The sequence below is a fragment of the Elgaria multicarinata genome, chromosome 14 (assembly GCF_023053635.1).
Source record: "Elgaria multicarinata webbii isolate HBS135686 ecotype San Diego chromosome 14, rElgMul1.1.pri, whole genome shotgun sequence".
Classification (NCBI taxonomy): Eukaryota; Metazoa; Chordata; class Lepidosauria; order Squamata; family Anguidae; genus Elgaria; species Elgaria multicarinata.
The window spans coordinates 32,850,425-32,866,319 of NC_086184.1; the positions used below are offsets into that span (position 1 = coordinate 32,850,425).

Here is a 15,895-nt window from a genome sequence, read left to right on the forward strand (position 1 = left end):
AACCTTTTACAATAGGGGTAAAAACTGCATAAAAGCCAGGAAACCGCCAAACGAGGAGTGGTCATGGAAAAGGGGGTAGCGGTCATCTAGAGAACCCCAGGAGGGTTGGACCTGGGCCCAGACCTGCGACTTGGAGCCCCTGCTATAGAGTGTAGACCAGTTACAAACTCTAATGTTTGTGAGCAACAATAAGAACATTTCCCCCAGTGAGACCTGTAAGGTGAATTACATTTTACTGGACTGATTACTCATGCTAAGAAATATGTAGCCGTCCAGAACAACACAGCCATTCAGAAATCCCACTCAACAAAATAACATTTGATCTGAACTCAAGGGGCAGGCCTGCGGGTGTGTGTGTGTGTGGGGGGGAAGAGACACCAAGGACAGTAGCTCCTGCAGCCTGCTTTGTTCAGGCCTCTTCTACAAACGTCTTGATGTTGAGCAATTTTTCCCCGAGCTACCATGTACCTGACACATAAGTACTTAGTGAAAAATAACTCTACATTTCAAAAACCTGTAACTTTTGCTGCAAGAAAATATGTTGACCTAGCCAATGGTTACCATCTAGACAAGAAGCTCACAGCAGGGTTGAATTGTTTTTAATGGTCATGGCATGCCCCAAGGACGATAATTGGAATGAAAAGGTGTAAAGCACTTTGTACCCTAAACATGCTATAAATAATGAACACCCTTAGCAGATCTTCAGGCAAAGAGAGATGTCAGCCAACATTTCTCAGGAATACATTCTGGTGCAATCTCAAGATGCCACCAGGAAGAATTTTAGTTCCCTGTTTGTCTTTAAACCCCAGGAAATGCCCCCATCAAGATCTCCTGTGCCTTTCACACTCTCAACTGTCTAAGTCAGTAAATTTTCTCTTCTTATAATTCTGGATCAGACTGGATACTGTGATCTGGGAGGCTTGACCCATTTCCCAGCACTGGAAGTCATTGAGTCCTTTCTGGCCAGCTTGAAATAAGGTTCGCTCCAACTCATCCAGCCGGGCCACCAACGCAGATGTGTCCTCATTGAAGGCATTCTGGGAGGAGTCCATGATGCGACGGAAACGACCAATAAATGTCTAGTGAGGGAAAGAGAGTTAGGGATGCCAGTGGGCATGGCTTCATTCAGCGGGCATAACGTGTGCAAGTTTACGTGAAACCTTTCTGTATCAAACTAAGGGCTGCTTCAACTCGTGCAAAGTCAGATCTGTTCTCTAGCTTAACCCACATACAAAGACAATAAAACTGAACAAAACCCATCAAGTCAATAGAACATTTCCAACTGTAACCAGACTTGGAAGCCGTTTTCAGGTCAAACAAACACCCAAGTTAGCCACAACTTCTAAAGCAACTGCAACTGTTGATCCCCTTGTGCATAACACATGAGAGAATGCATAAACCCCAGGCCTGTCCCCATAACACCAAGCCACGGTTTAGCATTATGTCTGGACTGGGCCAATCTGTACTGCAGCACAGTCAGGTAACAGGTCTAGTAGGCCAAACTGCTGTCATATCTATCAACCCCTCTCTTTTTCTGGGTATGAGAAATGCCAGAACGGCCAAATTTACTACACAAAGAAAAGCCTGGGTGAGTGTATGGGGTTGGGTGGGATGGTTGGAACATAACATTAGCAGCTCTCCAATGGTGCAACCTTGCAGTATAAAAACGAGGCTACTTGGGTATTGCAAAGCAGACAGAAATGAAATAGTAGCAGCAGAGGACAGAGGACTCCTGCCAAGTCAGAGTTTTACCTGCAATATAGTTTGAGCTACTTCAGTATTTTCAGGACTGTCAAAATTCAGCAGCTGGGAGCCAAATCCATAGTAGTAGGGCCCCAATTTATGCAGGTCCACCACATTGGCATCAGCATTGAACACCGTCCTCCAGCTCTCTTTGTAAATCTTCGGCAGCTCCACAGAAAGAATCCTCCGTTTGTTGTCACACAAGCCTTTGGCCAACCAGAGGGGAATTTCCAGTTTTGATCCCTGCATGACCCACAGAGCAAAACATGAAGAATCAAGAAGAAGCTTGAACATTACCAATATTACTTTGAGGCAACAGTACTGAAACGTATCACAAGGAGTTTGACATTTCTCTTCTCCAAAGAGCTCAGTACGCAAATTTCCCTGTGGACTGAAGAGCAACACGTATGGCACCAGCGCAGTGGCATTGTTCTGACATGGGGGAGTCTTCATACTGTGAACCATTTGGATAGCACTGCTCCAATGTGAAAATTACCATACCACAGGGTTCGTCTGAAAACTAGTCTTTTCCCAACATAGTAGGTTCTATATTTGGAGGGGGGGGCAGTTTCAGACACAGACTCCAACAAAATTCCACTGGTTGTCAGAGATCCTTAAGAGATCATTTTAGTAAAGATTTAATTAGAAGTAGCCTGGAAGGTTTGGGGCCCCTGTCCAAACAGGGCAGCACTGCTCAGCCCACTAAGAGGACGCTTCAATCTGTGCGATCCTTCTGCAAAGCCCCACCTCTTTGTCAATTTCTTGCACGCAGCTTCTCTGCCAAGGCAAACAGGTTGCTTGTTGGGACTCCTTCATCCTTGCTCTGAGAATGCTGACAGAGATCAAGTCACAGAGATTGTAACACAGAATCATAGAATAGTAGAATTGGAAGGGACCTATAAGGCCCCTCCAATCCTCTGCTCACTGCAGGAATCCACCTTAAAGCATCCCTGACAGATGGCTGCCCAGTTGCTTCTTGAAGGCCTCTAGTGTGGGAGACTCCCCGAGCTCCCTAGATGATTACTACCATTGTCGTACTGCTCTAACAGTCAGGAAGTTTTTCCTGATGTCTAGCTGGAATCTGGCTCCCTGTAACTTGAGCCCATTATTCCATGTCCTGCACTCTGGGAGGCTCAAGAAGAGATTCTGGCCCTCCTCTGTGTGACAACCTTTTTGAAGAGTGCTATCATGTCTCCACTCAATCTTCTCTTCTCCATTCCAGAGGCTGAAAAGGCCCAAAGCCTTCCAGACTACTTCTAGTGAAAATTTTAGCTAAAATGTATAAGACCACACAGCCATCCTCATCTATATGAGCAGGTGAAACTGAAGAGAAGACAATAGCTGACTTTCTATACCAGCCTTCCCCAACATGGTGCCCTCCAGATGTGTAGGACTGCCAATCCCATCATTCCAATTGGCCATGCTGACTGAGAATTATGGGAATTGTAGTCCAACATACAGTATCTGGAGGGCTTCAGCTTGGGGGAAATTCTCTTTCTCTTTCAAAAGTTATCAGAATAATAGAAATACAATGTTTGTCCTACCCTGTTTCCCCAAAAGTAAGACATCCCCCGAAAATAAGACCTACTTCCAGTTTTGCCTCTCGTTGTAATATAAGGCATCGCCCCGAAAATAAGACCTTTTTTTTTTGTTCAACAATAAATGTGTACCGTATTCTTCATGGAAAAATAAGACATCCCCTGAAAATAAGACATAGCGCATCTTTGGGAGCAAAAATTAATATAAGACACTGTCTTATTTTCGGGGAAACACGGTATGACTCTTAGGTATTTGGTTGGAGATACTTTAAAACCTACTAAAAGGTGAAAGACTTTAAAGTTTGTGTGTCAGAAAGATACCTGTCTATACAAAATAGCACAGGTTTCAAATATGTACTTTGCAAGGTACTTTGTGGGTACTCTCTAGTCTAAACATTTCCTATATTCACCCAGAAACAAAAGGCAGCAGCAAAGAAAAAAGGTTTACAATGTGATTTTGCAGGATGAGAGGGGAGTCATTAAAAAAAAATATTACCCTGCTATCCTTATAGTGCAGAGGGTAGGCCTGGGACAGAGTTAGAGTGAGCTAAGATGGCTGTGCTTTGTATCGCTCAGTAAATATTGCAGAATAGAGGGTTGCGAGCAGCCAGGCAGGCTCTGGAGGGTGAGATGAAGCTGCACAAGACAGCAGAGGAACCCTAGGATTTGTTTCAGCTCTCTGCTTGCAGCCTGTTTCCAGCTCAAAGTGGGCTTGCATTTCCCAGCCTGAGCAGCCCGCACAGCTTGCAACAAAGGTCCATCTACTTTAACTGCACACTTGGGGTTTCCCCTACCTGGTGCCCTCCAGAGGCTCTGGACTATAGCTCCCAGGATTCCAGACTCTTGGCCATGCTGGCTGGGGCTGATGTCCAAAGCATCTGAAGGGCAGCAGGTTGGGGAAGGCTGGTCCATTCCCACCTGGCCCTGATCCATTACTCATAACAGGGAGAAGTCTTGTGCTCCATTCACCTCTCTCTCTCTCTCTCTCTCTCTCTCTCTCATATGAATTTAAGCCTTTAAACAAACAAACAAAAACACAAGAAAATAAATCCTTCCTATCCTGCTTCGTGTAACATCTTGCCTGATGAAGAGATCTGGAAAGCCTGCACAATTTTTTGGGTTATATTTTGGTTGGCCTAATGAAGGCCACTAATATAGATTTTGGACTTATTTTGTAGCTGAAAAGAGCATTCATTGCTATCCCTGCTGCTCTCTTTGGGAGGATTTTGAGTGCTGTCAATCACAGCTATGTCCCAAACCAAGATTCCTCCTTTATTGTTTTACATATGCAGTTCTCAGCCCCCAAAACGGCGCCACGACTTATCCCGAAAACTCTGCACAGTGTGTATAACTCTACGGCCGAAGTCGGATTGAGCGGAAGTGGATTTCGAAAGGCGTCACTTCCGCCCGGTGGCTGCCGGGAGCCGTAGTTCCCCCGGCGCGAGTTCCCTCACCTCAGGGAGCGCGTCGTCGGGCGAGGGGGCAGCGGCAGCTTTGCCCAGCACGGCGCCCAGGCGAGGCAGGGCGGTCTCGGCCCGGCATGGCAGCCTCTCCTGGGACATGAGGATGTCGGCGAGCGAAAGGAAGCTCTCCTCGGGCCCGAGCCCGGCCTCCACCGGCGCGTAGGCCTCGGCCATGGCGCCGCCAGAGAGAAGCGCGGCGCCGCCGGAGGCTGCGGGCGGCACGTCACGTCACGTCACGTCGCGGCCCCGCCCCTCCGGCCTCCTCGCGCCTGCGCGCTGGTGGTGGGCGGGGCTTCCGCCTCCCACGCAAACGGCGCCTTTGGGGCGGGGCGCGGAGGGGTCCTGCCGGCTTCGTGTCTGTTTAGGCCAGCCTTCCTCAACCTGGGGCGCTCCAGATGTGTTGGACTGCACCTCCCAGAATGCGCCCCAGGTTGAGGAAGGCTGGTTTAGGCGTTTGTGTCAGCGTCAGACTTGCCCACCCGGTCGGCCTCCAGAAGTGTCGGACTACAACTCCCAGCATCCTCCAGCCAGCCATGGTGGGAGTAGTAGTGCAACACCTCTGGAAGGCGCCAGGTTGGGGAAGGCTGCTCTACCGATGCTAATGAAGTGGCAAATGCAAAGCATAAAAGCAAGCATATACAAAACAACAACAACAACAGTATATTGAGCACGAGACGGTCGCCTCGAATTGCGAGGAGGAGGGGTTCCGTTCCGCCCCGCCCCGCCCCCCCAAAAGCCACAGCAAGGGAGGGACAGCCATTCGCATCTCCCGCTCCTAGGGCGGCTGGCCGTGTGAACGCGCGTGTTTGGTCTGGGCTGGGTGCTTTTGTGTTTTGTGTTTGTTCTCTGTTTGGAGAACCTGCGTGTGTGTGTGTGTGTGTGTGTGTGTGTGTGCGTGTGTGCGTGTGAATGGGGCATGTGGTGTTGTTGCATGTTGTTGTTTATTCGTTCAGTCGCTTCCGACTCTTCGTGGCTTCATGGACGAGCCCACGCCAGAGCTTTCTGTTGGCCGTTGCCACCCCTAGCTCCCCTCAGGTCAAGTCTGTTGCCTCCAGAATATCCTCCATCCATCTTGCCCTTGGTCGGCCCCTCTTCCTTTTGCCTTCCACTTTCCCTAGCATCAGCCTCTTCTCCAGGGTATCCTGTCTTCTCATTAGGTGGCCAAAGTACTTCAGTTTTGCCTTTAATACCATTCCCTCAAGTGAGCCATCTGGCTTTATTTCCTGGAGTATGGCCTGGTTTGATCTTCTTGCAGTCCAAGGCACTCTCAGAATTTTCCTCCAACACCACAGTTCAAAAGCATCTATCTTCCTTCGCTCAGCTTTCCTTATGGTCCAGCTCTCGCAGCCATAGGTTACTACGGGGAATACCATTGCTATAACTATGCGGACCTTTGTTGTCAGTGTGGTCTCTCTGCTCCTAACTATTTTATCAATTTTTGTCATTGCTCTCCTCCCAAGAAGTAAACGCCTTCTGATTTCCTGGCTGCAGTCAGCGTCTGCAGTAATCTTTGTGCCCAGAAATACAAAGTCTGTCACTGCCTCCACGTTTTCTCCCTCTATTTGCCAGTTATCAATCAAGCTGGTTGCCATAATCTTGGTTTTTTTGAGGTTTAACTGCAACCCAGCTTTTGCACTTTCTTCTTTCACCTTCCTCATAAAGCTCCTCAGCTCCTCACTTTCAGCCGTCAAAGTAGTATCACCTGCATATCTGAGATTGTTAATGTTTCATCCCGCGATTTTAACTCCAGCCTTGGATTCATCAAGCCCAGCACGTCGCATGATGTGTTCTGCGTACAAGTTGAATAGGTATGGCAAGAGTATACAAACCTGCCGTACTCCTTTCCCAATCTTAAACCAGTCCGTTGTTCTGTGGTCTGTTCTTACCGTTGCTACTTGGTCGTTATACAGATTCCTCAGGAGGCAGACAAGATGACTTGGTATCCCTATACCACCAAGAACTTGCCACAATTTGTTATGATCCACACAGTCAAAGGCTTTAGAATGGTCAATAAAACAGAAAGAAGTATTTCTGGAACTCCCTGGCTTTCTCCATTATCCAGCGGATATTGGCAATTTGGTCTCTAGTTCCTCTGCCTTTTCTAAACCCAGCTTGTACATATGGCAATTCTCGCTTCATGAATTGCTGGAGTCTACCTTGCAGGATCTTGAGCATTACATTACTGGCATGTGAAATAAGTGCCACTGTCCGATAGTTTGAACATTCTTTAGTGTTTCCCTTTTTTGGTATGGGGATATAAGTTGATTTTTTTCAATCTGATGGCCATTCTTGTGTTTTCCAAATTTGCTGGCATATGGCATGCATCATATGTTGTTGCATAAATTATGCCAAATCAGAGTGTGCCAAAGTCCAATTATCGAGACACTCGCAAAAGATCACAGACAAGGCTTTGGGCTCCAAACATTTATTCTTGAGAATAAGTTGACCCTTGGCGCTAACGCTGCTAAATCAAGTCACAACTGCTGAGGCAGGACAATAGTCAGAAGGGGAATTGCAGCTGAAATTGCCATGTGCTTTGTGTCTGTAGCCCCTCCCCTATTGGTGATGTGGCTAGGGGGCAGTCCTAAGGACTTGGCTGAGTTTAACTGGTCAGTGTCATTTTGAAACTGACCTATGGTGTTAAAGTGCACTTAAGCGATAATTACTTGAAGTTAGGTGGAGCTCGGGCTGTGGGGGGTGGAAACATCTGGCTGCTGCCATTATGTATGAAATACCTGCTCTCAGGTGTCCTTTGCCCTGCCCTGACGAGGCTAGGGGCTTAATGTGTGCCCATGTGCTGCTTACATGGGGGTAAATGGAGATTCCACTGGGGCATCTGACTACTACTTCTCTGCCCTGTGTGCCTCTGCACCCTCCCCCAGTGTGCCTGTATGTATGTGTGTCAGGGCAAATGGACATTCTGGTTTTTACATCAGTGTGATCTATGTGTGAGAATGGGATGTGTGTATGTATGTGCTTTTGTAAGGTGTCTGATCTGTTTGGAGTGGCTGTGTGAACGAGGCTTGCGTGTTTTCTCCCAGGGTGTTGTGTTTGTGTTATCTGTGGGTTGGTTCTGTGTCAGTCCATGTAAATCTTCTGTGGTTGCAGCTGCGTGTTTGCAAGTGACTGTGTGAATAGACCTTTTGGGTGTGTATGTGTTTTCTGTGGGGTGGCTAGGCGTTTTTGTGTCTACATGTGTGTGGGTTCTGTGGGGGTGGTTGGATGTTTTTGTATGTGCATTTGTGTGAAGGAGCTGAGTCTCTGTGAATTGGGCTTGGGCAGCTGGGTTGTGTGTAAGGGTGTCCCATGTTGCAGGTTGAGAATAAAAGGTGGCCTTCTGCTGAATAGATTGAGGTTCACTGACTTAGAATCTGGACGTAAGAAGAAACTAAACACAGCCCTGCTGGATCAGACCAACAATTCCACCTAGGACAGCATCTGGCTCTCTGGAGAGCTCTCATGAGGTCACCAGGTCTTGTGACAGTGACACGGTGAGGTAAGAAGCACTTTGAGCGATCTGTCCTGCACTGATTGCCAACCAACTTCACTGAGTGCCTCCAGTTCAGAGGGCCATGGGTTGTGCTATTAGAGAAGGTGCTCCAGTCCCTCAGTTTTTCCAGTTGTGTCTCTCGGAAGTATATTGATTAAACCAAACCAGACTCTACCTTAAGAACATGGCTAACGTGTGGGGATCAAGACCACACTTGCAAAAGTAAGACACACTTTGGGTCACTCCTTTTAGGGGACTTTGAGATTCTAGAAGAAGGATCCTGACTCAAACAACGCATGCCTCTTAAGATAACCTCTTCCAACATTTGATGCATATCACTGTTTTTATCAGAGTCCTTAAGCCTGATTTTGGGGGTGGTGGTGAATTGGCATAGAAAAGCGGTAGTGGGGAGGCAGGGTGCTCATCCCTTTCCCAGCCAACCAACTTTTCACCACAACTCCATCCACAAGCCATTTCCTGCCCCTGCAAGGGTTCACATGCCTGGAGTCCCACGGAGGGGCGGGGACGACGACGACTATTGATATACTGCAAAGGGAGTCTATCTGGGTGAGCGGTGGGTTAATGCTCACTGGAGCCATCCCAATTTGACGCAGGTGCTGCTCCTATTTCCACCCCACTCCCCAAGACCTGTTTGTGGCTTGGTGGTCGATACTCTGATCTGTCTCTTAATGGCCATGCTGTGAAAGTCTCGGTTGCAGCCACGTAGAAGCAAACATGGATGCGATCGCTCAGGAGACACCAGCAGGAGGGACTCCAAACATCTTCTGCCAGCAACCAAGTCCAGAAAGCCCCGTTGTCATGCCAACTGTGTAGACATACACAACTCCAGTATCCAGAGCAGCAACTGCCATGTTTTGAATCAATACAAATATGGTAGCTCCCTCAGGACCCTGTGATAGTCAAGCATTCTGGGTTGCCAACTGCCTTGCTTCTGTGCTTTTAGCAGCAGCCTGATAATTAGAAATCTTGCTTTGGAGAACTGACACCAGGTTGCCTCAGGATAATTATCACAAGTGCCACCCACACCCGCTAAATTCCTATTTACCTTTGTCCTCAGCATCTTGGGTACTTTGATAGTTAATCATCAGGGGCTGCTTGGTCCTGGACAGCCGGGCAGGGCTGAGCAATTTCTGCCTTCTCCTTCCAGCAAGGGTGCCTGAGGACCAGGAACTGCCACCAGCATCTGGGGCATAGAGCTATCATAGAGCCTCAAGGAAGCCCTCTGGCTCTCCTGCCCCTATTTTTTGTCCTGGGATTACTGCATATGACTGGTTCTTCCCCAGCCCTGTGTTGGGGGGCGTGGCGTCCAGGCCTTGGAGGGCTTGTGACCTGTTCTTGAAAAGAAACTGCTTAGTTCCAAAGCCTGGGATGATTTTATTGTACATGTGTCTGGGGGGACCCCCTTGCTGTGTTTACGCATTGCTCATATTATTTTAAAGTAGATTATATCAATAAAATAACTTGCACTTGCAACATGGCACCGCAGCTGCTACTGCCCGGCCTCCTCAGTGCTCCATGTTCCTCTCAGGAGCCTAGATGGGCAAACTATGTTTAAATACGTATTTGTGTGTGTCTCTGTGTCTGCATTGCACCAAATTAAATTTAGAAATTATGTGCCAGATGGTTTCCTAAATTTTATGTCTTTAAAAACCTTGTGCTAGATGTATGCCTCAATTTCATGCCTTTAAAGATCATGTGCCTGTCCGTGGTTGGCCAAATTTAGGTCTGGTGAGGGAGGGAGGGAGGAGGGTGTGTAGCAAACTACATGTGTTTGGCTCCTCCTTTGCTAACCCCTTGGCTCCACCTCTGGTGGCCCATCCTCTGCCCCAGAAGCCACAGTGGGCACCAGCTGCCACTGTGCCAATGATAAAGCACTTTGGGTCTAGTGGTGGTAGCAGAATGTTGAGCTTCTCATTTGAACCCAATTTTCCTTGGAGTGGTTGTTGAAGAAAGTAGTAGATGTTTCTCAGCACAGGCACAATGTGAAACCCAATTTTTAAAGTATGCATCCACATTCTGTTTCTCATGTCTAAATGAAGTGGCTTGTCATCCCTTGGCTGATTTGACATCGTCCTGTTTCCAGCTGAGTTCACTCAGGGACTGGACGGATGGGGCTGCCAGCGGTTGCAACTTAGAGAATTCTGTTTATCTTTAACTCCTGTTTCATTGTGGATGCTGTTGGAACTTCAGCGCACTGCACCGGACGTCCCTCATTCTATCTGTTGTGGAGCAAGACAGGAGCCAAATTTTCATTGAACTGGCAGGGTGAGGATGAAAAGAGCACACACAAGCCCCTGGGTGGGCAGTATGGCAGTAACAATGTCAGTAGGGGAGTGAAATGTATAACACCTGCCTCTCTGTTGCCAGCAGCAACCCTACAGACAGATAAATAAATAGCTGAGTTTTTTTCTTAACTGACCCCAGAATAATTGTTTTAAATGGATATTGCTGTTTTTATGCTTTTAAATTTCTGTATATTTGTTTTTAATGTTCACTGTTTTTCACTTTTGTAAACCGCCCAGAGAGCTTTGGCTATGGGGCTGTATATAAATGTAATAAATAAAAATAAATAAATAAATGGAACATTCCTTCACAGAGCTGGGCCTGCAGAGGGCACCAAGCCCTAAATTATGCCTCCCGATGGTGATACTAGACCAGAGGGGCACAACTTTTTCAGCTGCAAGGGCCACATGGCATGATGCTGGCGCACACCCACCCACCCCTCCGTGATCCTGATACAAACCACTCTTTCCTTGCTGCTAGCTGCGGTGGGGTGTTACAAGACTGGGAAGGGGAGCCCCTTTCCTCCTGGTGGACCCTTTCTTTATGTGGGTTCCCCAGGAAAAGGCTTTCTGAGGGGCTGCCATCACCAGTCAGGATGGACCCCCTGACACACCCTGGTTCTGAGCATCCAAGGATCCAAGCCTGGGGGGTGGGGGGAGAAAAGGAATTCTCTGCCCAAAGTCCAGAAACAGAGACCTTACCCAAACCCTTAAAACCCACACGATAGTTTTGTAACCATGCAGTTCTTCATGGAGGAAAGAGGACAGTGAGATGTCCCTTTTAAAACAACACAGACAAATGTCCAAATGTAAAAAGAGAAACGGAGTGGGGTGAGGAATCGGGGAAGGCAGCAATCCCACACAGTAAAGGTTTTGGAGGGCCGCATGTGCCCCCGAGGCTGCAGGCTGTGCACTCCTGAGCTAGATCCACTCTCCAGCAACAATATATTGCTCCCTGTTGCAATGCAAAATATTTTGGGGTGGCTTGATCTTGGAAAGGCAAGTATGACCCATCAGCTTTACAAAATACCTGCTCCTGGTAGAGATGAAAACTGCTTGAACTGGTTGACAGGGATCGATATAGCTGCCTAAATGTTTGGCCTTTCATTGGGGGTGTAGCGGTGGGGGCCTGACACCGTGAGCACCTCAACGTTGACTACTACACTACTGGAGTGAACTAAGGAGAAATGGGCTTTGGCTGTACATTCTTTTCATGCTAGATCGTTTTGCCACCAAATGTCCAGTGAGGAAAAGTTATAATTAGTGCTATGATGAACATTTCTCCTGCATTGTTTTTGACCATTCTTATTCAATTTGGTAGAAAAATAATTGCTTTTGAAAAGAAATTCAGAGGAGACGAACATTTCATAGAACTCCTCATGGATTGGATTTGGGGTTCTTGTGCCTGCCTTATTTATTATAATGTGGTCGAGGAGTTTACATGAGTATCCTGTCTTTCATTGTACATTTATATCTCCAGCAGCCTGTAGCCCCCACAGCTTCCCATATGTCAATAAAGCCTGGGGGAAGACGTCATGAGGCAATTTTCCCATAGGGCTTTTCTAGATCAGGAGGTGCAGACAGCCTGGGAGGCTGCAGAGCAATAGACAGACAGATGTGTAATAGAAAACACACACTGTGCCCTCATTTGCCTCCCAGCGATTAGGTAAGCTCAAAAACACCACAAGAAATTCAAAGAAAGCTATGAAGTGCTCTGAGAACGGGCAGAAAATAATGGAAGCCTGTTCCAAGGGGAAAGAAAACTTTCAGGAAATTGGAGGGCAGCTTTTGACAGAGCACTAGCTCCACCGCTTCCGTGGACCCAGACACAACGCCGTCCCCTTATACCTGCATTGTAGAGGGTGCAAAATGGGGGCCAGGCTGTCAAGATGGTCGCTGCTGTTGCCTGCTGCAGTAACATCACACACACACACCCCAGAACCAAAAAAGAAAGAAGCTGGGCTGCGACCTTTTGCCAATGGTGAGTCTTACTTGTGGGATTCTGTGGCAGAATTTCTGCTCCCCGTGGAGAAATGCAGTGAAAGGGTCCCTGCAATTTCTTTGCCCAAAAGTAGGGTGGAGAAGTTCATTTGTGCACAGCGCTAGTTATAACATCTGGGACTGTTCAGCTTAGAAAAAGGGTGAGTAAGAGGAGACATGATACAAGTGTACAAAATTACACATAGCATGGAGAAAGTGAATAGGGAGACGTTTTCCTCTCTCTCCTAATACTAGAACTCAGTAGGGTCATCCCATTGGGCTCTACAAAAAGAAATTCTTCACACAGCACACAGTTCAACTATGGAATTTGCTACTGCAAGATGTAGTGATGGCTGTTAACTTGGACTGCTGTAAAAGGGGATTAGACAAATTCCTGGAAGAGAAGGCTACCAATGACTACTAGTCCTGATGTCTATATGCTGCCTCCAGCACCAGAGGCAGTGTGCTGGGGAACATGGGTGGGAGGGTGCTATTACACTCCTGTCCTGCTTGTGGGTTCCTATGGGCAGCTGGTTGGCTACTGTTTGAACAGAATGCTGGACAAGATGGATGTTTTAGGGTGGATTCCTGCATTGAGCAGGGGGTTGGACTAGATGGCCTTGTAGGCCCCTTCCAACTCTGCTATTCTATGATTCTATGATCCGTGGACTGATCCAGCATCAGGGCTCTCCATATGTTCTAAGGTGTAAATGGAACGGACTGGTGACTGAAGACTTGTGGAAATGACATCGGACGGGAAATATTTATTTATTATTATGTAACAAGATATATGTTCCTACTTTCCCAACAGTTCAGCATGGTAAAAAAATCATCATCAACCACAGCATTAACTCCAAACTCCCACATTATTGTAATACCTTTACTAGGCAAACCAAAAGATCACAAAACGTGCAAGCTTTTGAGATCTCCAGATCTCTTCTTCAGGCAATGTTACAAAAAGAAAGTTGAGGTGGGGGAAAGTTGAGGGTGGTGGGGAATGTAAAGGAAGCATGCCCCAGCAAGCTGGTTTTTCCACTGGATTTTGCACAGATCCCCAGAACAAACGCACACGGCTCCCAATTTGGAGGTTTAAGACCAAATTTTATTTCAGGATAAGTGGTAGGTTACATGGGATTAGCATACTAAAACGATAAAACATGCATGTATATAAGAACCCAGAAAAAGCAAGCTAAAAACTAAGTTACAATTCATACAATTCATACAATTCATAGACCAGTGAGGGAGGAAGCAGCAGCCAGGCACCTCTCCACCGTGCCTGGGTCCAGCTCCAGCTGAGAGCCCCCTCCCTCCTGCCACCAACTGTCTGCAGAGGCCACCAGTGAGGGAGGAAGCAGCAGCCAGGCACCTCTCCACCGTGCCTGGGTCCAGCTCCAGCTGAGAGCCCCCTCCTTCCTGCCACCAACTGTCTCTGGAGAGGCCACCAGTGAGGGAGGAAGCAGCAGCCAGGCACCTCTCCACCATGCCTGGGTCCAGCTCCAGCTGAGAGCCCCCTCCCTCCTGCCACCAACTGTCTCTGGAGAGGCCACCAGTGAGGGAGGAAGCAGCAGCCAGGCACCTCTCCACCATGCCTGGGTCCAGCTCCAGCTGAGAGCCCCCTCCCTCCTGCTGTCACCTGTAACTGCTGAACTTTCCAACTAAGATTGTAGTGCCTGAATTTGCTTTCCTTTCCCCCCTCCTCCTCCTCCCTCCCAATCCCCTTTCCTTTTGTGTCATGTCTTTTAGATTGTAAGCCTGTGGGCAGGGACTGTCAAGAAATACTTTTGTAAGCCGCCATGAGAGCCTTTTTTGGCTGAATGGTGGCATAAAAATCCTTAAATAAAATAAATAAATAAATAAATACATCACCCAACCTTGAAGTCAGCCAACTCAGACCAACCCCTCCTCCCCAAGAATAGCCTTTATAGTTTCTTTTCCTCGCTCCTTCCCCCCTCCCCTTGGCTTTCCATAAGAAGATCTTTTCACACCTCCCGGCAGAGATGTTAATTTTCACTCAAGGCTGGCCGGCCTTGCCCCAAGAGGTTCCTGGATGTGCCAGTACGCCCCCATGCAGCTGGCCGCTTATCGCCCAGTTCCTAGGAACCATAATAATAAAATTTAACATATTAAAAGATGAACCATTCCCAGTAACATTAACCCCTTCCTTACAGGGAAGACTCACTTGATAATATCACATTGTTGTGTGTTCAGTGTCCCAAGATAAAGTGGGGGAGGGGGGGTCTGCAGACATTAAAATCAGACTCTGCAGGTAATGTGATGGGTACATCTCCTTCCTGTAACACTTTTTTTGGCTGGTCTTTTGATTGGCCTAATAGAGGTATTACAGTAGAATGGATTTGGGCGTTTTACTTACAGTCAACAGCTTTTTGTGGGGCTTGGAGAACCATCCCTAGGGCTGTGCCTCTGCTGTGACCTAGCCTATGCCTGTGCACAGCTTTGAGGGGCCTCCAGGGCGAGAGCGAGGAACTCCCAGGTCCGTGCATCGCTGCGGCCCTGTGTGGAGGAGCCCCAGAGCTACAACCCTTGTTGGGCTTCCTCCGCAGGCATGATTCCCTTCGTGTGAAGGTCCTCATCCCACCATCGTGGCGGCAGTGGCCCGCCAGCACCACGCATGCGTTGGGGGCGGGTGGGTTTGAAGGGTCTGAAGATCTAAATGCAGAACCTCTCCTGTTGCTTAGAATGCTGATGGCCAGGCAAATACCAGGCAAAGGGATGAGGTGGAAAATGCAGTAAGCTTCAGCCACCAGTCCAGATGCCTTCTGTACGTTGCATGAGGACGTGCCACCTTTCCCTTTGTCTTGGGCATCACATTATCTTGGGCTGGCCCTGCAGGGGATCTCAGGTATTTCCCTGCTGCTTGCTTGAGGTTAGGCTGCTGCCGCTGCTGCTGCTGCTTCACATGAACAAGGTGTGTGTGTGTGTGTGTGTGTGTGTGTGTGTGTGTGTGTGTGTGTGTCTGTCTGTCTGTCTGTCTGTCTGTGTCTGTCTCCTGTCCTGTTTGGCTCTTGCATCTCAATGAGTCAGTCTGTCTCACGGGTGTGACTTTGTGAGATACCTTCAATGTGTGTTTCTTGTTTCTCTGGGGAACAAGGAGAAGTTCTTGTATCTGAGTTCTCTACCACATTTCAGATACGAGAACTTCCCCTTGTTCCCCACAGGAAGTTCTCCAGAGAAAGTCTTTTGCTTCCAGGAACGGGTGGAACAAGATTTACACTAAAATATGTAGTAAAAAATGTTTTCCCTTTAGTATTGCTTTCTTCGACTCTCTCTCTCTCTCTGTGTGTGCATGCGCGCGTACACACGTGTGTGCAGGTTGAGTATTGGGGCAGAATAGGTGCTCCAGATTGCTCATGCCCAGGC

The 15,895-nt window shown here is 47.9% G+C and overlaps 2 protein-coding genes across 2 annotated transcripts in view; both read right to left on the bottom strand.

The window, feature by feature from the left end:
• Positions 1-15,895, bottom strand: part of CSNK2A2 (casein kinase 2 alpha 2) — a 162,132-nt gene that overhangs the window by 57,941 nt on the left and 88,296 nt on the right. The window lies entirely within an intron of this gene.
• Positions 584-4,950, bottom strand: GINS3 (GINS complex subunit 3). Its single transcript, XM_063140933.1, has 3 exons — positions 4,736-4,950; positions 1,753-1,986; positions 584-1,079 (listed from the first exon to the last, which is right to left on the bottom strand). Exons 1-3 carry the CDS (start codon positions 4,916-4,918, stop codon positions 849-851), a joined length of 648 nt encoding a protein of 215 aa, XP_062997003.1. The 5' UTR covers positions 4,919-4,950; the 3' UTR covers positions 584-848.